The sequence below is a fragment of the Sapajus apella genome, unplaced genomic scaffold (assembly GCF_009761245.1).
Source record: "Sapajus apella isolate SASKATOON/1434 unplaced genomic scaffold, GSC_monkey_1.0 scaffold106, whole genome shotgun sequence".
NCBI lineage: Eukaryota > Metazoa > Chordata > Mammalia > Primates > Cebidae > Sapajus > Sapajus apella.
The window spans coordinates 1,920,362-1,945,299 of NW_022437046.1; the positions used below are offsets into that span (position 1 = coordinate 1,920,362).

At 39.5% G+C, this 24,938-nt stretch overlaps 1 protein-coding gene and 1 long non-coding RNA gene across 7 annotated transcripts in view; both read right to left on the reverse strand.

Moving 5' to 3' along the window:
• FCHSD2 (FCH and double SH3 domains 2) overlaps positions 1-24,938 on the reverse strand; it is a 302,687-nt gene that overhangs the window by 143,073 nt on the left and 134,676 nt on the right. For all 6 annotated transcript variants that reach the window (XM_032258857.1, XM_032258855.1, XM_032258859.1 and 3 more), the window contains 3 exons: positions 17,513-17,646; positions 13,901-13,955; positions 12,925-13,053 (listed from right to left, as the gene is read on the reverse strand). In XM_032258857.1, coding sequence (XP_032114748.1) covers positions 12,925-13,053; positions 13,901-13,955; positions 17,513-17,646 — 318 coding nt within the window. The remainder of the gene's footprint in view (positions 1-12,924; positions 13,054-13,900; positions 13,956-17,512; positions 17,647-24,938) is intronic.
• On the reverse strand, positions 20,873-22,773 carry LOC116536962. Its single transcript, XR_004262904.1, has 2 exons — positions 21,809-22,773; positions 20,873-21,495 (listed from the first exon to the last, which is right to left on the reverse strand). It is a non-coding gene; the product is annotated as an uncharacterized LOC116536962 (long non-coding RNA).

Below are 24,938 nucleotides of genomic sequence, written 5' to 3' on the forward strand. Positions count from 1 at the left end.
CAGTGGCTGAGAAGGGTAGGAAGGAGGGGACAATGAGAAGCCTCAGAAATAATACCACACATCTACAGCCATCTGATCTTCGACAAATCTGACAAAAATAAGCAATGGAGAAAATATTTCCTATTTAATAAATGGTGCTGGGAAAACTGGCTAGCCATATGCAGAAAACTGAAACTGGATCCCTTCTTTACATCTTACACAAAAATTAACTCCAGATGGACTGAAGATTTAAACATAAGACCTAATACCATAAAAATCCTAGAAGAAAACCTACCATTCAGAACATAGGCATGAGCCAGGACTTCATGACTAAAACACCAAAAGCAATGGCAACAAAAGCCAAAATAGACAAATGGGATCTAATTAAACTTAAGAGCTTCTGCACAGCAAAAGAAACTATCATTAAAGTGAACTGGAAACCAACAGAATGGGAAAAAGTTTTTGCAGTCTAACCATCTGACAAAGGGCTAATATCCAGAATCTACAAAGAACTTAAACAAATTTACAAGAAGGAACAAACAACCCCATCAAAAAGTGGGCAAAGGATATGAACAGACATTTCTCAAAAGAAGACATTTATTGGCCGGGCGCGGTGGCTCAAGCCTGTAATCCCAGCACTTTGGGAGGCCGAGGCGGGTGGATCACGAGGTCAAGAGATTGACACCATCCTGGTCAACATGGTGAAACCCCGTCTCTACTAAAAATACAAAAAATTAGCTGGACATGGTGGTGCGTTCCTGTAATCCCAGCTACTCAGGAGGCTGAGGCAGGAGAATTGCCTGAACCCAGGAGGCGGAGGTTGCGGTGAGCCGAGATCGCGCCATTGCACTCCAGCCTGGGTAACATGAGTGAAACTCCGTCTCAAAAAAAAAAAAAAAAAAAAAAAAAAAAAAAAAAAAAAAAAAAAAAAAGAAGACATTTATGCAGCCAACAAACATGAAAAAAGGCTCATCATCACTGGTCATTAGAGAAATGCAAATCAAAACCACTTTGAGATGCCATCTCATGGCAGTTAGAATGGCGAAGATTAAAACATCAGGAGGCTGGGCGCAGTGGCTCACGCCTGTAATCCTAGTACTTTGGGAGGCTGAAGAGTGTGGATTACCTGAGCTCAGTAGTTCAAAACCAGCCTGGGCAACATGGCGAAACCCCCGTCTCTACTAAAATACAAAAAATTAGCCAGGTGTGGTGGCATGTGCCTGTATCCCAGCCACTCGGGAGGCTGAGACAAGAGACCTGGTTGAACCTGGAAGATGGAGGTTGCAGTGGGCCAAGATTGCACCACTGTACTCCAGCCTGGGTGACAGAGTGAGACTCCACCTCAAAAAAAAAAAAAGAAAAAGTCAGGAGACAACAGATGCTGGAAAAGATGTGGAGAAACAGGAACACTTTTACACTGTTGGTGGGAGTGTATATTAGTTCAATCATTGGGGAAGACAGTGTGGCAATTCCTCAAGGATCTAGAAACAGAAATACCATTTGACCCAGCAATCCCATTACTGGGTATATACCCAAAGGATTATTAAATCATTCTATTATAAAGACACATGCACACATACATTTACTGTGGCACTGTTCACAATAGCAAAGACTTGAAACCAACCTAAATGCCCATCAATGATAGACTGGATAAAGAAAATGTGGCACATATACATCATGGAATATTACACAGCCATAAAAAAGGATGAGTTCATGTCCTTTGCAGGGACATGGATGAAGCTAGAAACCTTCATTCTCAGCAGACTGACACAAGAACAGAAAACCTAACACCACATGTTCTCACTCATAATTGGTGTTGAACAATAAGAACACATAGACACAGGGAGGGCAACATCACACAACAGGGCCTGTAGAGGGGTGGGGGGCCAGGGGAGCAATGGCAGTGGGAAGGGGGATGGGGAGGAATAGCATTAGGAGAAATATCTAATGTAGATGACAGGATGATGGATGCAGCAAACCACCACGGCACATGTAATACCTACGTAACAAATCTGCATGTTCTGCACATGTACCCCAGAACTTAAAGTATAATAATAATAATAAAGAATTGGGGGATCGATCCAAGATGGCCCTTTAGGAACAGCTCAGGATTGCAGCTCCCAGTGAAAGCTCCCAGTTTATTGCCCACAGACTAGGAAATTCCCAGGCGGAGGAGCTCCACGGGTCGCCAGCGTGGCCATTTCGGCCAGGGCGGCCGTTTCGGCCAGGGCGGCTGTGCCGAGCCGGTGCCACTGCTTTACCCTGAGCTGCTGCGTTGTCGGCGCCCTGGAGCAGCGGTTCTCCGTACAAAACACACTGGTCTGGGTGCCCTTTTGGCCGGCGACTGGAGCCACAGGAAGTTGCCCATTCGTCTGTTTAAAAAGGGGACGGAGCAGGGAGCCAGGACAGTAGATTCCAGGGCAAAAAAGGCGCCACGAATCTCACTGTCACTGTTTAAGCAAGCACAGTGAGTTGTCACATGGGAAAAAACACACACCGCGGTGCCTCTTCAAGAGGCGACTGGAACACAAACTTAAAAAAAAAAAAAAAAAAAAAGGCACTGAGGCAGGGAGCCAGACGATCAGGCTCAGCTGGTCCCACCCCCAAAAAAGAACGGCAATCAGAAACTCTCTGGATTAAGAGTTTCACAGCAAGCGCAGCTAAACCCAGGACGGTCCAGCTCTGTGGGGGAGGGGCGTCCACCATTACTGAGGCAGCCCACCACTACGAAGGTAGTCAGCCAATGCTGAGGCAGCCCGCTGTTGCCAATGCAACTCGCCATTGCTGAGGCAGCCCGCCATGGCCAAGGCAACCCGCCACTACAGAGAGACTCAGCCTTAACAGAGGCAGGGCACCCTTGCCAAGACAGTTCTAACTACACCCATATAAACAGGACTGCAGGGAAGCTGACTCGGCAGCTGGGCAGAGCCCACAGCAGCTCAGCAAAGCCTCTACAGGCAGACAGTGACTAGGATGCCTCCTTGCTGGGCAGGGCAGCTCTGAAGGAAAAAAAAAAAAAGAGAAGGCAGCAGCATAACCGAAACTCATAAAGCCCTAAATCCCTGAGACAGAGCACCTGGGAACAAAAAGCAGTTTATGAGTTCTGCTGCAGCAGACCTAAACGTACCTGCCCAGCAGCTCTGAATGAACAACGGAGCTCACAGCTCAGCATTTGAGCTCATATAAAGAAGAGACTGTCTCCTCAAGCAGCTCCTCAGCCCTATATATCCAAAGAGCCACCTCATAAAGGAGAGATCAGATTGACATTTGGCAGGTATCCTTGTGGGACAAAGATAGCAGAAGAAAACTGGTAACAACCCTTACTGTTCAGCAGCTGTTGCAGGTGAACCCCAGGCAAGCAGTGCCTGGAGTGGACCTCGGCAGACCTACAGCAGAGGGGCCGGACTGTCAGAAGGAAAACCAAGAAACAGAAATAACCTCATCATCGACAAACAGAACGTCCACTCAGAGACCCAATCTGAAAGCCAGCAACAACAAAGTCGACAAGTGGATAAATCCATAAAGATGGGAAGAAACTAGTGCAAAAAGGATGAAAACACCCGAAACCAGAACACTTCTCCTCCTACAAGTGATCACAACTCCTCACCAGCAAGGGAACAAGGTTGGATAGAGAACGAGTGTGATGAAATGACAGAATCAGACTTCAGAAGGTGGGTAGTAAGAAACTTCTGTGAACTTAAAGAATATGTTCTAACCCAATGCAAAGAAACTAAGAACCTTGAAAAAAGATTTGACAAAATGCTAATGAGAATGGACAAATTAGAAAGGAATATAAGTGAATTGATGGACTTGAAAAACACAACACGAGAACTTCCCCAAGCACGCACAAGTATCAACAGCCGAATTGACCAAGCAGAAGAAAGGATATCAGAGGTCGAAGATTAACTCAAAGAAATAAAACAGGAAGGCAAAAAATGGAGAAAAAAGGGTAAACAGGAATGAACAAAGTCTCCAAGATATGTGGGACTACGTGAAAAAAACTAATCTACATTTGATAGGCGTACCTGAATGCGACGAAGAGAATGAATCCAAGCTGGAAAATACTCTTCAGGATATTATCCAGGAAAACTTCCCCAACCTAGCAAGGCAGGCAAACATTCAAGTCCAGGAAATACAGAGAACACCACAGCCAGAGAGAAAGGTCGGGTTACCCACAAAGGGAAGCCTATCAGACTCACAGCAGATCTCTCAGCGGAAACCCTAGAAGCCAGAAGAGAGTGGGGGCCAATATTCAACATCCTTAAAGAAAAGAACTTTCAACCCAGAATCTCCTATCCAGCCAAACTAACCTTCATAAGTGAAGGAAAAATAAAATCCTCTATGAACATGCAAGTACTCAGAGATTTCGTCACCACCAGGCCTGCTTTACAAGAGCTCCTGAAAGAGGCTCCACACATAAAGGAACAACCAGTGCCAGCCACTCCAAAAACATGCCAAATGGTAAAGAGAATCAACACAATGAAGAATCTGCATCAACTAATGGGCAAAACACCCAGCTAGCACCAAAATGGCAGTATCAAATTCGCACATAACAATATTAACCCTAAATGTAAATGGACTAAATGCCCCAATCAAAAGACACAGACTGGCAAATTGGATAAAAAGCCAAAACCCATCGGTGTGCTGTATCCAGGAAACCCATCTCACATGCAAGGATACACAAAGGCTCACAATAAAGGAATGGAGGAAGATTTACCAAGCAAATGGAGAGCAAAAAAAAGCAGGAGTTGCAACTCTCATCTCTGATAAATTAGACTTTAAAGCAACAAAGATCAAAAGAGACAAAGAAGGACATTACATAACGGTAAAAGGATCAATGTAACAAGAAGAGCTAACCATCCTAAATATATGCGCACCCAATACAGGAGCACCCAGATACATAAGGCAAGTTCTTAATGACTTACAAAGAGACTTAGACTCCCACACGATAATAGTGGGAGACTTTAACACCCCATTGTCAATATTAGAAAGATCAACCAGACAGAAAATTAACAAGGATATCCAGGACTTGAACTCAGACCTGGACCAAGCAAACCTAATAGACATTTACAGAACTCTCCACCACAAATCCACAGAATATACATTCTTCTCAGCACCACATCACACCTGCTCTAAAAGTGACCACATAATTGGGACTAAATCACTCCTCAGCAAATGCAAAAGAACGGAAATCATAACAGTCTCTCAGACCACAATGCAATCAAGTTAGAACTAAGAATTCAAAAACTAACCCAGAACCGCACAGCTTCATGGAAACTGAACAACTTGCTCTTGAATGTTGACTGGGTAAACAATGAAATGAAGACAGAAATAAAGATGTTCTTTGAAACCAATGAGAACGAAGACACAACATACCAGAATCTCTGGGACACATTTAAAGCAGTCTCTAGAGGAAAATACATAGCAATAAGTGACCACATGAGAAGCAAGGAGAGATCAAAAATTGACACCCTATCATCAAAACTGAAAGAGCTAGAGGAGCAAGATCAAAAAAACTCAAAACCTAGCAGAAGACAAGAAATAGCTAAGATCAGAGCAGAACTGAAGGACATAGAGACACAAAAAACCCTTCAAAAAATCAATAAATCCAGGAGCTGGTTTTTTGAAAAGATCAACAAAATAGACAGACCACTAGCCAGATTAATAAAAAAGAAAAGACAGAATAACCAAATTGATGCAATAGAAAACGATAAAGGGGATATCACCACAGATTCCACAGAAATTCAAACCATCATCAGAGATTATTACAAACAACTCTATGCACATAAACTAGTAAACCTGGAAGAAATGGATAAATTCCTGGACACTTGCCTCCTCCCAAGCCTAAACCAGGAAGAAGCCGAAACCCTGAACAGACCCATAACAAGGTCTGAAATTGAGGCAGCGATTAAGAGCCTACCACCGAAAAAAATCCCAGGTCCAGACGGGTTCACAGCCGAATTCTACCAGACATACAAAGAGGAGCTGGTACCATTCCTTCTGAAACTATTCCAAACAATCCAAAAAGAGGGAATCCTTCCCAAGTCATTTTATGAGACCAACAGCATCCTGATACCAAAACCCGGCAGAGACTCAACAAGAAAAGAAAACTTCAGGTCAATATCCATGATGAATATAGACGCAAAAATCTACAATAAAATACTGGCAAGCCGACTGCAACAGCACATCAACAAGCTTATCCCCCATGATCAAGTAGGCTTCATCCCGGGGATGCAAGGCTGGTTCAACAAACGCAAGTCTATAAACGTAATTCACCACATAAACAGAACCAAAGACAAAAATCACATGATTATCTCAATTGATGCAGAGAAGGCCTTTGACAAAATTCAACAGCCCTTTATGCTAAAAACCCTCAATAAGCTAGGTATTGACGGAACGTATCTCAAAATAATAAAAGCTATTTATGACATACCAACAGCCAATATCATACTGAATGGGCAAAAACTGGAAGCATTCTCTTTGAAATCTGGCATGAGACAAGGATGCCCTCCCTCACCACTCCTATTCAATACAGTACTGGAAGTTCTGGCCAGAGCAATCAGGTAACAAAAAGAAATAAAGGGTATTCCAATAGGGAAGGAGGAAGTCAAATGGTCTCTATTTGCAGACGATATGATATATATCTAGAAGACCCCATCGTCTCAGCCCAAAATCTCCTGAAACTGATAAGCAACTTCGGCAAAGTCTCAGGATACAAAATCAATGTGCAAAAATCACATGCGTTCCTACACACCAATAACAGACTTAAAGAGAGCCAAATCAAGAACGAACTGCCATTCACAATTGCCACAAAGAGAATAAATACCTAGGAATACAACTAACAAGGAACGTAAAGGGCCTCTTCAAGGAGAACTGCAAGCCACTGGTCAATGAAATAAGAGAGGACACAAACAGATGGAGAAACATGCAATGTTCATGGTTAGGAAAAATCAATATAGTGAAAATGGCCATACTGCCCAAAGTAATTTACAGATTCAACGCCATCCCCATCAAGCTACCAATGACATTCTTCACAGAACTGGAAGAAAACATCTTAAACTTCATATGGAACCAAAAGAGAGCCCGCATAGCCAAGTCAATTCTAAGTAAAAAGAACAAAGCAGGAGGCATCACACTACCGGACTTCAAACTATACTACAAGGCTACAGTAATCAAAACAGCATGGTACTGGTACCAAAACAGAGATATAGACCAATGGAACAGAACAGAGGCCTCGGAGGCCACACAACATATCTACAACCATCCAAGCTTTGACAAATCTGACAAAAACAAGCAACGGGGAAAGGATTCCCTGTTTAATAAATGGTGTGGGGAAAAATGGCTAGCCATGTGCAGAAAGCAGAAACTGGACCCCTTCCTGAAACCTTACACTAAAATTAACTCCAGATGGATTAAAGACTTAAACATAAGACCTAACACCATAAAAACTCTAGAAGAAAATCTAGGCAAAACCATTCAGGACATAGGCATAGCCAAGGACTTCATGACCAAAACACCAAAAGCATTGGCAACAAAAGCCAAAATAGACAAATGGGACCTAATCAAACTTCACAGCTTCTGCATGGCAAAAGAAACAGTCATTAGAGTGAATCGGCAACCAACAGAATGGGAAAAAATTTTTGCAGTTTACCCATCTGACAAAGGGCTGATACCCAGAATTTACAAAGAACTAAAACAGATTTACAAGAAAAAAACAAACAAGCCCATTCAAAAGTGGGAGAAGGATACGAACAGATACTTTACAAAGGAAGACATACATAAGGCCAACAAACATATGAAAAAATGCTCATCATCACTGGTCATCAGAGAAATGCAAATCAAAACTACATTGAGATACCATCTCACGCCAGTTAGAATGGCGATCATTAAAAAATCTAGAGACAACAGATGCTGGAGAGGATGTGGAGAAATAGGAACACTTTTACACTGTTGGTGGGAGTGTAAATTAGTTCAACCATTGTGGAAGACAGTGTGGCGATTCCTCAAGGATCTAGAAATAGAAATTCCATTTGACCCAGAAATCCCACTACTGGGTATATATCCAAAGGATTATAAATCGTTCTATTATAAGGACACGTGCACACGAATGTTCATTGCAGCACTGTTTACAATAGCAAAGACCTGGAACCAACCCAAATGCCCATCGATGATAGACTGGACAGGGAAAATGTGGCACATATACACCATGGAATATTATGCAGCCATCAAAAACGAGTCTGTGTCCTTTGTAGGGACATGGATGAAGCTGGAAAGCATCATTCTCAGCAACTGACACAAGAGCAGAAGATCAAACACCGCATGTTCTCACTCGTAGGCAGGTGATGAACAATGAGAACACATGGACACAGGGAAGGGAGCACTACACACTTGGGTCTGTTGGGGGGAAATAGGGGAGGGTCAGTGAGGGGTGGGGAGTTGGGGACAGCCAGCATGGGGAGAAATGCCAGATATAGGTGATGCAGAGGAAGGCAGCAAATCACACTGCCACGTGTGTAACTATGCAACAATCTTGCATGTTCTTGACATGTACCCCAAAACCTAAAATGCAATTAAAAAAAAAAAAGAATTGAAAATTCCAATTTCAAATAACTACAGTGAAGTCATCATATGATAATGGGTTAATGCAAACAGTGTACTTTTATGAAGAATAACTATTTTACCAAAACAAAAATAAATTAATAAGTGAAAAAAAAAAAAAAGGCAGGAGAGGATGAGATATAATCCAAAGCTGAGGTGAAAAGATCACCTTTAGATAGGAACAACTGCTACTAAGATTCTGGAAGTCCTGAATACAGATGAAATCAGATGTCAGATAGTGGAGAATAATGAAGCTGCCTTCCAATGGTTTCTATTGTCTCTGTAAATTAGAAAGAGAACCCAACTGCTAAGCATAAAAGAGAAGGGGGAAATCTGGGGTTTGAAGAGGGAAGAGTTGAAATAATTGTTAAAAACAGTAGGAAACATTAACTAAGGAAAGACAGTAGGCTATCCAAGCAGTGTTGAGACAGCTGCACTGGTTCCTCTGTTAATTTATGATCATGAATCTGCTCCATTGAAACTTTTCTTCGGCAGTACTTGGCTGCTTAGATACAGATTATCCAGTTACGGGGGTTTATCAGAGCTGATATTTCATTTCATTTGAAAAAGGGCAAAGATAAGAGCATAACTTACAGTATTATTTAAATGATGAGCTGTGAACTTTAACCAGGATAATAAAGAAAATGAGAAAGGGTAACATTTATTAAGTGGTTAGGATAATGCCAAGGCAATATTAAGCAATAAAAAAGATAGCTATTGTTATTACTAACCACAGTCCTCTAGCAGTAAGTGATTTGCATCACTCTAATTTGCAATCATCTATATATATGTATCTGTCTTTCTCTCTTTTACCATATTGAGCTCTTTGAGGATGAATAGTGTGTCTAACTCATCTTTGTCTCTTCCAAAAGCCTAACTCAGTAGTTAGCATGCTGTAAGAGGCTCTTAAATGTGTATGGTTAAATCAACCAATCAAATACCAACCCCCCTTTTTTGAGACAAAAATCTCATTCTTGTTGCCTAGGCTGCAGTACAATGGCACAATCTCAGCTCACTGCAGCCTCCGCCTCCTGGGTTCAAGTGATTCTCTTGCCTCAACCTCCTAAGTAGCTGGGATTATAGGCGTCAGTCACCACATCCGGCTAATTTTTTTTTTTGTATTTTTAGTAGAGATGGAGTTTCATCATGTTGGCCAGGCTTGTCTCGAACTCCTGACTGCAGGTGATCCGCAGGCCTTGGCCTCCCAAAGCGTTGGGATTACAGGCGTGAGCCACCCGCCCAGCCCCAAATATCTTACTTTTAAGCTACGCATGTCATTTTTAAAAAGATTCTAACTAGGACTTTATCACTTTAACATTAATTCAGAATAACAGATATCTCCAAGAAAGGCATCTAAGGGCCACTGTCAATTAATTGATGGAAATGTACTAAGTAGCTAACAGCATGATTGACAGCAGTTTTCCAGTACTGTAGACTACAGAATTACCATGAGGAAAAAAATGAGTTAATACACAATATATGAAAACTGAAAATACATTTTCTCATTTTTAAGGGGCAGGAGGGACCCCTGCCTCTATTTTTAATCAGTTTAGTACCCTACAATGTTTCATTAAATCAGTACTCCAAAGCATAACCTATGCAATGCTGATCAAGTATAGGCATGAGGACTTCAAAGTAAGTTCAAGAACATGTACTAATTTGTGAGCTGGCCAGGCCCTTTAACTTTTGTTTTTGGCAGAGAGCAGATACTCCACATAAGAATGTACCTTCCCTGGCTTATTGAAGGCCATCTTTTTTAGCTATAGATCCAATTTAAAAAAACAGAATTTTATTCTCGCTTTGCTTAAGCTGACATAATGTTCATTTTAAAATGTTCATAGGGAAAAATATATAGCTTTGATATAATAGTAGACATATATAGGATATAGTAAATCACAACGTTAAGTGCAAACTGTGTTAAAAATCATCTTTAGTAAATGTGTTGTTTGAAACTCTTGGTCCTTGTAACTCTGAAGCACTATGTAATACTTAATATGACACTAAAATCAGCCAGGCCCAGTGGCTCACCCCTATAATCCCAGCATTTTGGAAGGCTGAGGTGAGAGGATCTCTTAAGCCCAGGAGTTGAAGACTAGTCCTGGGCAACGAAGTGAGACCCAGTCTCTAAAAAAAAAAAAAAAAAAAATCAAAAAATTATCTGGGTGTGGTGGTATGCATCTATGGTCCTAGCTACATGGGAGGCTGAGGTAAGAGGATCCCTTGAGACCAGGAGGTTCAGGTTGCAGTGTGCCATGTTCCAGCTACTCTACTCCAGCCTATATGACAGAGCAGGACCCCGTCTCAAAAAATATATATATATATAAAAACACCTAAACCTCTAAGTCTAATGCTTTATGGAAAATATATGTAGAATTCTCATCTGAGATGACAAAACAATGTCTCTGTATTTTATAACCCGTATTCTAACAAGCAGAAGTCACAACAGAAGCTAGGAAAAGGGGATTTCAGGCAGTGAACAAAAAGAAAGAAAAAAAGTTTTGCAATAGGATACTTCTTAGTCCAGTTTGACTACCTTCAACACTCTTGTTTTTGCCTGAAGGTTCCAGGAACTGTCCCATCTCGACTTTCAAGGAAAGAACTTGTAGTTTTTGGCCAGAGTTGACCTCTTTCCCAGAGCTATTATAGAAAAAAGAGCACCTGCTCTGGCTGCATCCCCATTCACAATTGCTGATTTGTAAATTAAGCAATTCAACTACAGCAATGTGTTTGTTTGTCATTAAAAATACATATGAGGGGGATGAGTTGAAAATAAAAGAAAAAACAAAATGATAAAATGTTTGGGTTTTCAGAAAACAGGAGAATGACAACTACAATCCAAAGCAGAGCCTGTCTGCCAGCAACAATGGAGAAACCTGGCAACAAAATAAAAAGGTTTCCTTTCCCTCCACCCTCTTCTCTTTACTTCAGTGAAAATTAAAGACACATCATAGGTGATATAAACAGGGAAAAACTAGATCAAGTTTGGGTACACAAACTGTAATTTAATCTATCCGCGTTTCAACATAATACCCAGAGGACAGATATCTTCATATAGCTACTGAACATATTCTTTTGTTTGCCCCATAGGCAGCTCAAAATTGTCAAACAGTAATGTGCAATTTTACCTATAAATTCAGGATAAACTTATTGAAATTTTTAAAAATCTAAGTTTTTTAGAAATAAAAAATGCCAAACACAATGACTCACACCTGTAATCCCAGCATTTTGGGAAGCTTAGGAGGAAGGATTGCTTAAAGCCAGGAGTTTGAGACCAGCCTGGCCAACATAGCAAGACTCTTTTTTCTAAAAATAAAAGCAATCAGGCATAGTGGCTTGTGCCTGGATCTCAGCTACTCAGGAGGACAAGATGGGAGGATTGCTTGAGCCTAGGAGTTCAAGGCTGCAGTGAATTGTGATCATACCACTGGCACTCCAGCCTGGATAACAGGGCGAGACCTTGTCTCTAAAATATCAAAATTTAAAAAGGTCTCATAATTATAATTAAACATAGTTGTGACCAAAATTCTAATTAGTAAAAAATTCAGGCTAAGAGATACACTATAAAAATAAATTTTTAATACAAATATTCTTTTGCATTCCTTATAAAAATTTTTCAGAAAATACAGATACAAGCTAACAAAAAATTATGCTAAAATATTGAAGCTAGGCAGAATCTTCAATATTTTATTGAAACAATGACATGAGTCTCAGAAAAGAGCGCAGCAGTTTCTCAGTTTAAGAGTAATTTCTTGGCCAGGCGCGGTGGCTCAAGCCTGTAATCCCAGCACTTTGGGAGACCGAGGCGGGTGGATCACGAGGTCAAGAGATCAAGACCATCCTGGTCAACATGGTGAAACCCCGTCTCTACTAAAAATACAAAAAATTAGCTGGGCATGGTGGTGCGTGCCTGTAATCCCAGCTACCCAGGGAGGCTGAGGCAGGAGAATTGCCTGAACCCAGGAGGCGGAGGTTGCGGTGAGCCGAGATCGCGCCATTGCACTCCAGCCTGGGTAACATGAGTGAAACTCCGTCTCAAAAAAAAAAAAAAAAAAAAAAGAGTTATTTCTCTTATCTTCTATATCAATAACCACTAGACAACAAATGTTTGCCACACCTAGGGAAAAATATAATCCTTTACTGTGACTTGTCTGTAAACATTTTCTTAGCTAACAATTAATCCAAATCATCTGAAACAGATGCAATCCAAACAATAACAAGTATCTTCCAATAAAATGCAACATAGTCTGGCTACTCTTCTATAGATTCAATCCCATAAACCCAACACCGAACTCCTGAGTTTTTGTTTTTAATTAAGTAAAATTACCACAGATATGAAAGCTGTATTACCTTCATAATGTTAACTAAATCTGTTTGATAGTAGCGATCCTGATGTGCATTTGCTGCTGCTAGGGTAAGAAGATAATCGTTCCTTGCATGGGTAGCTTTGGAATTACATTCAGATCGCCGGGCTTTTAACTAAAACAGAGCAAAAGAAAACGATCACTGTAAACTGATATTGTACTGCAAAACACATAGGAATCCTACTCTTAGTTTGCAATTAATGGCTCCCCAACAAGAATAGAGGCAACCATGTGGGAAAAACATTTATACATATATAAAAATTATTCATCACTACTGAGAAATGAAACAGTGACTAGAACTGTTATACAGGGTACGAGCATTTTCAAATAATTGCTTAACATACTTCTAAAATTTTGTAGATAACTTAAAAATATTTTGCTCATTTTATTCAAATGGGTAAATAAAGGCTCTGAAACTAAGTACCTTATCTTCAAAGGCATGGATAAATCTAGTGGAGTTAGAAAATAATTTTTTAAAAATCGGCACTTCTAATGTGCCAGAAGAACTGCATGCTAGTTTGGAGACTGGCAGCCACAGCCAGGTCTCTAAGCTTACTTAATCAGGCATTCCACAGTGTGATGTTTCTGAAGGAGAAACTCACTCACATCTGGCCCAGAATATCTGCTCGGGGTCTAAATCTAAATGAAATAGATTTTGTAGAGCTTTCCAAAGCACTTGGATTAAGTCTCTTGGACTAAGAGATAAAGACAACAGGCTACCTAAGTAGGTAAGGTATAGAAACTTATCCTTAACACAGTCTTGAGAAGTAAGCTGTGTCTAAGGTATTGACAACTGGGTGAAAAACCCCCGTAAACTGGGAGGGAAAGTTCCTCCCTGAGTCAGTGACTTTAAAATGCTTCTCTAAGGTAGAAATAATCTACTTCCACCCTCAAAGATCCAATTCTCTGTTTTACAAGCTAAGAGATTTCTCAGTTGTGAAATACACTTATTGAAAACTCACCTTTACACTTGCCTTCTGTAAACTGATTCTTGATTGAAAAAGACTAAGTTTAGATCTGTAATAAAAATAGAAAACTTTGTTTAATAAAGTCAAATTATATCACAGTAAAATTACTAAATATGATATTATTACATTTTAAAAATAACTTCAAGATACTGTTCTAACAAAGAATAAAAAAATGGAAAACCAAGAATAATTACTTTCCTTTATTTTACACTACAGGAAGAATTTAACATTATGGTAAAACAGGAAATATTGAGATTAATATAAGAAAAATATCCAGAATGACCAAAAAAAAAAAAAAAAAACTTTACCACAAAAAAAAAAAAAACCCACCAAAATATATTGGCGTCTCCTAATAAACAAGAGCCATCAAACTATAGGCTATTCTCAATATCATACAACTTCACACACTTTAGTTCCTGCAAAGGTTAGAGAGTATGGCGGCAAGTGTCAGCAAGCTTCTGGGGCTGCGTGTGAAAGGCTTTAACAAGACCAGGAATGCAATAATGCAATCAACGAGCTCTACAAAGTCCTTACTTCTATTATTCCCCCCACTAAAAGTACTTTTTGTATGGGTACCTGTCTGTGTGCCCCCTTTGCTCTTAGGGGATAGCCTGAACTTATTGAGAAAGTCCTGGGACTCTCTGCCCTGTATGATGTAATCTTCTCTCACTCTTGTGTTCTTATCTCCCTTGTTCCTTCTCAGTTTGGGAGAGTAACCATAATCTAACAATCAGTAGTACAAGCATGTTGATTTTACCCAAACAGCTAGAGATAACCATATGGAGAATGTCAACAGACAAATGCTAGGGAACAAGCAACACTCCCAGGACCCATAATTTTTTTTTTTTTTTAAAGCTGCAATGTTTGTCTTGACTACAGTGCCAGGGTGATTTCCATGGGAGAATTCAACGCATGTGCTGGCAGCTGTGCCCCACGAAGTAAAGTTGCTGGCCAATTTGGGACCGGATGATGGAGCAGCTAGTCTTTGCAAAGCCAGTGTGAAGAAGATAGGACAAGCAGACTTATTTTTCTAACAAGAGAAAACATTCGGGGATAAAGACATATGCAGCCCAACTACTTCCCCACTGTTAAAAAAAAAAAAATTGGGTTTGAAAGATTCCTGTTATTTTTTTTACCTTGTCATAGTCAGATTTCATAATTATTTTATTTTTATTAATCATATTCCTGTTCATTTTCTCAAGTAAAGGCCACAAACTCAAATCTCTGAGAAAACCTTTTCAGAATAAGACTGTTTGGGGATATTCCCAGTTCTCTTTTTTTTTTTACAGCCATTATCCAAATAGGCTGAGTTGCATCTAGATCTTCCAATATAAGATTTTAAGTTTCTGGCTTCTGCTTTATTTCCTAATCCTAACATACTTCATGTGCAGTATTAAAGTATGTATTAGTGATAGAATAAGACAGCACCTGTTCTCAAAGATTGCAATCTAGAAAAAATAAGGCAGGATTTTTACACCCAAACACTACACAAATAATGAACTATACTGTGTGCTACTCTTTACCATTTACCCTTCAAAATTAATGTTCCTTGGGGTTCCAAACTCAACTTCTCATCTACTCTAGATGGAATTTTAGTATTGTAACCAACCATGGGATAGGCAACTGACCCTCAAAGCGAGATCGTCAGGCTTAAATTCTCATTTAAGTGCCAGATATCTGACTACCTTCCAAACACATTCACCCATGTTTCACAGGCTCTTCAGAACATCCATGTTCAAAATGAAATTCATCATCTCCTTCAACTTGTATCCCTTTTCCTTGTATGGTCTCTCCTAATGTTTGCATCTCCACACCACCTATCAAATCATCTATCAAAGTACATACTTTCCCCTTCCTGATCTTCCTCCACATCTCTCTACATAGAAAATTTATACTCAAGATTCTATCCAAATATCACTTCTTCTATGAAGGTTTCCTTTATCATTAGGTGAAATTAACCTCTATATTTTCTATGCTTTCTTAAGAGTGTTTTCACATTACTACTGCAAATAAATTATCAGTTACTATTAAGTGACTTTAGGTACTTAATTTCTTTCAGTTTCTAATTCTAGGCTTTAAACTCCTTGGGGGCACAAAGCTTACCTTACTCATCTCTGTACTCACCTTACCCAATATAAAGTAATTATTCAACAAACAGCGAATAAATGAAGATAAAGAGGCATTTCTTACTCTATAGTTGAAAAGTTAAACATTAGTGTGTCTAACTTGCTGTACCCCTCTGAATTTGGGCCATGTTAGAAGGCCATTCCTTGTGAGCAGCTCTGTGAATTACACCCTAGCAAATTCACACTTCTCAGAAACAGCCTTCCACTGTGCTTGTGTTCATCCTGCGGGCCATGGCTAAATTAGGTGTTTATTTATACACTACAAATCTGCCAATTCTCTGTTCTAGGATCCCTGAGAGTTTAAGAAAACAAGTTCCTAAAAATGACCATGACAGTATATTCCCAATGGAGATCTAAACTAAAAACTTCAGGTCTTATTGAGAAGATCATTGACACTATAAAAATACAGGAAATATTTGTATATTCAAAGAATAAAACAATAAATACAATAAAATAGATTAGGAAAATATTGTAACATCAAATCTTTCATGAATACTCACCAGCTCTTGATAAACTGGGGAAGCCCCTAAATTTTCACAAGTTGCTTATAAGGTTGCTTGTATTTCTTGTGGATAAAAACCGTATTAGAAAGACATCCCCGTCCTTGCTGGTCTGTCAGTACAGGTGGTCAAAGCCTTTCTGATTTTATGACTAGGAGTTCAGACTCCTAGATTTTGCATCAGTCGGCACACTGAACCAGAGTCTCAGCTGTCCTTCTCACAGACCTCTTCAGAGTCCAATTCTATAACATGCTTTTTCTCATCAACTTTTTATCTTTCCTCAAATTGTCATTGCAAAAATTTCTATTATATTGCTTGCTTTATATTACCTTCTATTACCAGTTGGCAGTTCCTTCTTTTCCTACTTACTCTCAAAAAAAAAAGGACTTATAATTCACATATATTGAAAGGGAAATTCATACAATTGCTAACGCGTACATGACAAATACATGACAAAGCGTGTATGTACAAATACACTAAATTTTTGTGTAAAAGAAAAAAACAGTGCTGGGGCAGGGTTTCTACATGGAGGTCAGTGCTCTCATTCACTTGATGTGTTTACGGACCTTCAGTGGCATCCTGAGGATCACAGGGATTTCCATCTACCACTGATTTGATTGAGAGTCCAGCATGAGAAAAATGAGGCTCTTAAACCTTGATATTCAGACACCATAGCAGCGACTTTAGGCTTTTGATAAGCTTTCAAGTCTGTAAATACAATGTTCATTTACTTTCTTTCCTCTTCAAAATTCAATTTAATATGAAAACTGACTAATCTAATATTCCCATTTTGCTATATTAATTTAGATAAAAATCAGCCAATTTTAAAAATGTGACCTAAAGTATATAACATATGTAGGTCAAAAGAAACTACCACTACCTAAGAATGGGTCTATGCTCATTACTAACAGAGAACAAACAATTAGCAACAATAACATTTATTTGCATAATTACTTTCTCAGAAATGCTAAAACACATACTTCGCCTCGATGTCAGCTTTCTCTCGTACTGCATGAGCCATCTGTTCAGTCTCAAAGTACTTCTTTTTGCCTTTAGCTAAATCTTTCACTGTCTCTTGTAATTCAGTTTGGATCTTTGTCAACTGGTCCACACACTGTAAAATACAAAAGTACGATCATTATGATTTTAGTTTTCAGGCTTACAGAAAATGACTTTGTCCTAAGGACTATGCATTATGCCTTCAAGATGGAAACCCAGGGGAAAAATCAGTACTTTCAGTGTCCTTCAAATTGCAAATTAAAATCCTGCTATTTCCATCCCAAGTACTATACATCAAACAGTGTCACAGTTTGCCTAACAACCATACACTGAGAAATAACCTGAGTGCTGCTGATGACTGACATTAAGGCAAGATATATATTACGAGCAACTATGAAAAATGTTCTTACTGTTGGAGATATCATGGTAATAAAAGCAAAAACAATAAAGCAATTCTGTATTTCTCCATAATCTTAATAAAGTCTCTCTATATGTTTGGGTAACCAATGGTGCAAAGGGTACTGAAGAATTCACCCCTTAGACAAGGAGTGAAATCTGAGTAGTCTGAGTTGGTAAGTCCAAGGTGAAGAAGAGAAGCAGGAAACCTGGGTACCCCATAACAATTATTACTCAAAACCATCCCCTGCCCAACACCTTGGGTACATGTATACATTTGAGGAGAAGGGATGGACATAACAACTCAATGTTTAGTCAATTAACTTTTATAACATGCTGGGGCCAAAGCAACACTGTTTCAGGACCCTTCTGAGTATCCAAAGGAGATTTACCCCAGTTTGAAGCAAACCACTGAGAAGTTTCACTACCTGAGGTCAGCTTAGAGCAGTTACATCTAAAAACTTCTAAGCCTGAAACAGCACTGGTGGAGACTGGCAAAAGCTCAGCAAAGCAGGAGGAGGAGACACTGGTGAGGAACTATTGTGCAAGGCTGAATAGTGCAGAGGAGGGCAAGGACATCAGAAGAACCCAGGATAAAACAAGAATAAACTTAACCATATGACACATAGGTTAGACTTTCTCAGAAGCTGTTAGGTTTTAAGAAAGGACTACAGGGGAAGAAAGATCTAGAAGATAAAAGCAAAATAACCACTCACATGCACTTAATAAGTGTTAGGCTGTGAAGGAAAAGTTTAAAGGAACACATTAAACAAAACTTTTCCCTGCTGCATGAAACTGGACCTTTGCTCAACTTTCTAGGTCTGTGTTTCAATAGAAATCTGATAAGAAGACACAATGTCTGCTGTGTTATTAGGCAACATTGCTTACAAATCCTGATAGGCAAACTGCATCAATTTGGGATAAACTAAAAATTAACTGTAAATATCTGACAGAAAAGCCATGGTTTGGGGCTTCTGTGAGTATGGTGATTCTTGTATCTCAACATGTCCCTTACAGGGACCCTGGAAGCTCTGTCTATAGAGTTGTCATAAAAAAAATGTTAGTCTTTAAGGGCAAAAGCTGGCCCTGAAAATGTGAGTCTCACTCCCTTGTCCTAGACCTGTCACTTGGAGGACCAAACAGAATGACTGGTCAGCTATGTGGACCAAAACATACAAAAGTGGGAGAAATAATTCCATTAATGGTAGATGCTTCCCTACTGGCAAACTGTGTTTACTATACTCTGTCCTTCTCAGTAAACCTCTTGCCAGGTGTGGCCTATGACAGTCCCGGGAATCTGAATGCTTATTACTTCTAAAAGACCCCTTATAGGCACTGCACAGGTGCTATGTTTTGCACTTTACAGGTATTATCACATTTAATCCTTGAAATGACTCTGTGAAAAAGGTGGTGGTGGTAGTAGTAGTCGTTGCCGTCATCGTCATCATCGTCCCATTAACATGAGAAAAAAGACTCAGGTGTTAAATAACTCTGGGTCACACAGCAAGGATGTGATGATACCATTTACCATGTAACTCATTAAAGTATGTACCCTAGTTCTGTGATGATCATGTTTTTAAGGTCCCTTATAGACACAGTTTATCTTAAAATAGTAAGCTTTTAAAAAATTGACATAATTCACATACAATAAAATTCACCTTTTAAAAGTATACAATTCAGTGGTTTTTAGTATGCTGACAAGGTTGTTCAACCATCACTCTGCCCTAATTCCAAAACATTTTCTTACCACAAAAAGAAACTCTGTATCCATTAGCTGTCACTCCCCATTTCTCCCCACCTCCCAGCAACAATTTATCTACTTTTTGTCTCTATGGAGTTGCTATCTGGGATATTCAGTACAAATGGAATCAGATAATATGTGGCCTTATGCATCTCACTTCCTTTACTTATCGTAACATTTTTAGAGTTTATTCAAGTTGTAGCAGGTATGAGTACTTCATTCCTTTTTATGGCTGAATAGTATTTCATTATAGACAAACTAAAAGCAAGCTTTTATCTTGCAGAAGGAATCTTTCCCCCTAAATTATAATAGTCCTTATCAAATACAAAGCTATTGTTTAATAAATAATATGATGACAACCCGACACTCCCGTAAAGAAGTGCTAAACATCCTAATGCTGTGTTTGCAGGTGTGAAAAGTTAAGAGCAGGCTCCTTGGCAACAATTTGATTTTGAGAACCAAAAACTGGGGCAGGCGCAGTGGCTCACACCTGTAATCTTAGCAATTTGGGAGGCTGAGGTGGGTAGATATTTTGAGCCTTGGAGTTCGAGACCCTGGGCAATACATTGAAACCTCATCTCTACAAAAAAAAAGTAGAAAAATTAGCCAGGTATGGTGACAAGCACCTGTGGTCCCAACTACTTGAGAGGCTGGGGTGGAAGGATCACTTAAGCCCAGGAGGTTGAGACTGTAGTCAGCTATGTTCATGCCACTGCACTCTAGCATGGATGACAGAGCAAAGAAAGACTGTCCCCCCCAAAAAAAAAGTTAAAAATATACTCTCTGAATATGATATAGATAACAATAATAGACTTGCTAATAACTTGAATATAGGAATAAAAATAAAAGTAACCTGGACCAACACATCTAAGTCCTACAAACGATTAGGTTCTTTAACCCAGTAATAACACCCTAGACATTTATCCTAAGAAAAAAATTGGAAGAAAAAAGTTCATTTTTAATGCACTTAAAGTACATTAAGATTAAGGGTAATGTCCAAAACCAGAGGTATAATTAAAGAAAGCAGAATAAATGGAAAATTCACAAAATAATAAAAAAATAAACATAAAGGTTATACAGAAACAGGAATAATTAATTAGGAAATTGAGAGAAAAAAGAGTAAGATAATTAAGTAGTCTACTATGGTGAAGGCATACATGTATTTTTCTGTAAACTTGTTTCAGTATTAAGCTTTAAGTGTTTTAAAAGCATTGTATAGGCTTTGGAATTAGGAAGTAGTAGTATATTCAAGTTTCCACTCTGTTATTTACTACCTAAGTCTGTTTAACATTTTAGCCTTAGTTTTATCATTTGTAAAATAATAATACTATCAGGGTTGTTATGAAAAACAAATGAGACTATAATGGATATGGCAGCAGTCTGCAAACTCTAAAGTATTATACAAATGTGAACTACAATATTTCAAGGAAGGTAAGTACACTCTAGTACAAATGTGAAAGATACGGACAAAAGTGTGGTTAAGTAAACACAGAAATGGCAAAAAGCCTTAGGTTATTGTGGCTCTCATTCGTTTTTAAGTAAATACCAGCATACAGAAAATAATTTTGAAAATGCAATAATTTTCATGATCCTCATTATAAACCCAGACTCCTCATAATTGTACTATAACTGTGTTTATCCTCCAAGCATTGTAAAAGAAAACAGCCAAATTAGAGAAAATCTTAAAAAGAACATGAACTTTAAAATGTTACACAGGAAGAATTTTAAGTCAGATTGGTTCTGATCATGACAGAACAACTTGGATCAGACTACCTTCTTCTAGTCTGAAAAGGGTAAAAGTAGGACATAATACATTTTTTTAAAAAACTGCTAGCAATAGCCGGGCACGGTGGCTCACGCCTGTAATCCCAGCACTTTAGGAGGCCGAGGCGGGTGAATCACGAGGTCAACAGATCGAGACCATCCTGGTCAACATGGTGAAACCCCATCTCTACTAAAACTACAAAAAATTAGCTGGGCATGGTGGCGCGTGCCTGTAATCCCAGCTACTCAGGAGGCTGAGGCAGGAGAATTGCCTGAACCCAGGAGGCGGAGGTTGCGGTGAGCCGAGATCGTGCCATTGCACTCCAGCCTGGGTAACAACAGCGAAACTCCGTCTCAAAAAAAAAAAAAAAAAAACTGCTAGCATTAAAGAACACCACTACACACTGGACTTAAAGGACTATGACACCTCTCCCAGGTGAGGAGTACACCAAGGTAAGTTTTAAATTCAACTTGACTTTTTTCCTCAGGGCATTTGTTGAATCATGGCATTAAGAAATAACAGAAACAGAAAGTGGCATTCTTACAAGACTGTGGAAACAGAGGTTGGAGTTGAGGCATGCCAAAAGAACAGGAACTTGAGAGGTAAGGGTCTAGAAAAAGGGTTACTGTGGAAAAGCAAGTCCAGAAATGTGTATGCGATTTCCCCTTGAGTTAATAGATGGCTTCTAAAAATTAGGTGTTGGGTGAAATGCCAAGAAATCCAGTAGAGAACAGTAACCAAGAGGCTAAAGAGTAAGCAGAGATCAGACATCAGAGAACCTATCAGATGTTGAGAAAACAAAGGTTAGAGTTCAAGTCTTGTCAAAATAAAAGGGTCTTCGTAAGCATCCTATACTTTCAGTTAAAACCCTAGGAGTAAGTGAAACAGATTAGCCCTAAAAAGCCTAAAACCAGAGATCCTAACAGTCTCAAGGTGATCTAACAGCATTAATGCTATCTGCCTACCAGCAGAAAACTTAACCCTCTTTGGAAATAACATCTTCCAGAGCCTCTACAATTTTTATCCACAATGTCCAACATTGTGAGTCATAATCAAACAGAAGATCCAAATAACCAAAAACCAAGAAAAAAGAGCAGGCAATTAAAAGAGACTTACAATAATTCAGATAGTGAAATTATACAATAGAGATTAGTAGTAACATTTTTAAGAGGATAAAGGAAAAACATGGAGAATTGTACCAGAAACATGGAATGTATTGTTTAAAAGTCAAATAAAAATCCGAGAACTGAAACGTGCATTGATTCCAAAAGATGAGGGTTTTTTGTTTGTTTTGTTTTGTTTTTGAGAAAGGGTCTCCTTCTGTCACCGAGGCTGGAGTGCAGTGGCACGATCTCGACTCACTACAATCTCTACCTCCCAGGCTCAAGTGATCCTCCTGCCTCAGCCTCCCAAGTAGCTGGGACTACAGGCATGAATGACCACGCCTGGCTAATTTTTGCTTTTCTTTTTTGTGGTGGGGGAAGGAGTCTCGCTGTCACCAGGCAGGAGTGCAGTGGTGCCATCTCAGCTGACTGCAATCGCCATCTCCTGGGTTCAAGCAATTCTCTGCCTCAGCCTCCTGCATAGCTGGGACTACAGGCGTGTGCCACCACACCCAGCTAATTGTTTTTTTAGTAGAGATGTGGTTTCATCATGTTGGCCAGGCTGGTCTTGAACTCCTGAGCTCAAATGATCCTCCCACCTCAGCCTCCCAAAGTGCTGAAACAACAGGCGTGAGCCACCACATCCGGCTCCAAAAGATGAATTTTTAAAGGAGATTCAAAATAGCAGAACAACATATTAATGAACTGTCAGATCAGTTAAATATTCAGATTGAAGTACACAGAGAAAAAAGGGTGGAAAACAGAAAATGATGGAAAAGTAGAAAAGACATAGAGTCAAAAGGTCTAATAACCAAAAAGTCATAATTGGGAGTTAAATGAAATTAATCTTGTTAGAAGATTTTTACATTGTTCATGAGGTGGTAAAATACTAATTCAAGGTAGATTGTAATAAATTAATTTGGGCCAGGCGAGGTGGCTCATGCCTGTAATTCCCCAACTTTGGGAGGCTGAGGCGGGCGGATCACTTGAGGTCAGGATTTCAGGACCAGCCTGGCCAAAATGGCGAAACCCCGTCTCTACTAAAAATACAATAAAATTAGTCAGGCGTGGTAGGACATGCCTGTAATCCCAGCTACTCAGAAAACTGGGGTTGGAGGATCTCCTGAATCCAAGAGGAGAGGCTGCAGTTAGTGAGATCGTGCCACTGCATTCCAGCCTGGGTGAGAGAGCAAGGCTCCATCTCAAAAAAACAAGTAATTTGGAACAAGGTCTGGGGAATAGTAAAATTAATGATTCAAAGTAATGTAATAAGTTAGGGAGGCATATTAGAATCTCTAAGGCAATTACTAAAGGAATAATACAGGATTTAAAAAGTAAGAAGCTAATAGTGGAGGAAAAATTAATAAAGAAGATTAGATGGCTCAATATCACTATCAGTGAAGTACAGATCAAAGCCACAATAAAATATTAATTATCTCACACCTGTTAGGAGGCTATTATTTTTTAAAAAGATAACACAACTTGGCAAGGCTGCAGAGAAACTGAAGCCCTTGTGCACTGTTGGTGGGAATGCCAAATGATGCAACTGCTATGCAAAGCAACTCAGGTCATTTGGGAAAATGAAAAATCTGGGATTGCTACCTTTAAGATTTATAAATCTGGCATGCTGGGGGTCACCATGTGGAGAGAGTTATTAGTGAATGAAGCCATTCAGAAAAGCAGAGCTAATGGATAAAAAGAAAGTCTGGATTCTAATACCATCATCTGAACCCCTAGATCCATCCATGCTTGAAGTCCTTCAATTTTCAGTTACACAAGCAGATACATTTCCCTCTTGGCTTAAGGCAGTGCGAAGGAGGTTTCTGTCATTTGCAGTCTCAGAGCCCTAACAGGTATGTCCAATATGTACTGAATATTTAACAACTGCTTAGATGTAACATAAATAATCAGCTATCATATAAAACAAGTTAATTCACAGACATGAGCGTTTGTTAAATCTTACCATTCTTTTTTTTTTTTTTTTTTTTTTTGAGACAGAGTCTTACTCTGTCCTCCAGGTTGGAGTGCAGTGGCACAATCTTGGCTCACTGCAACCTCCACCTCCCATGTTCAAGAAATTCTCCTGTCTCAGCCTCCCAAGAAGCTGGGACTCCAGGTGCAAGCCACCGTGCCTGGCTAATTTTTGTATTTTTAGTAGAGATGGGGTTTCACTATATTGGTCAGGCTGGTCTTGAACTCCTGGCCTAAGATGATCCACCCGTCTCGACCTCCCAAAGTGCTGGGATTACGGCGTGAGCCATCACACCGAGCCTTACCAAACATTCTTTGCCCAGGGATGTCAGTTAATTTCAGGTCTGAGACTACTTCATCAATGGAAAAGAAAAGCACCAGAGGCAGTTAAACTCTCGAAATATTCTGATATTGAGCAAGTTAGAATTTTC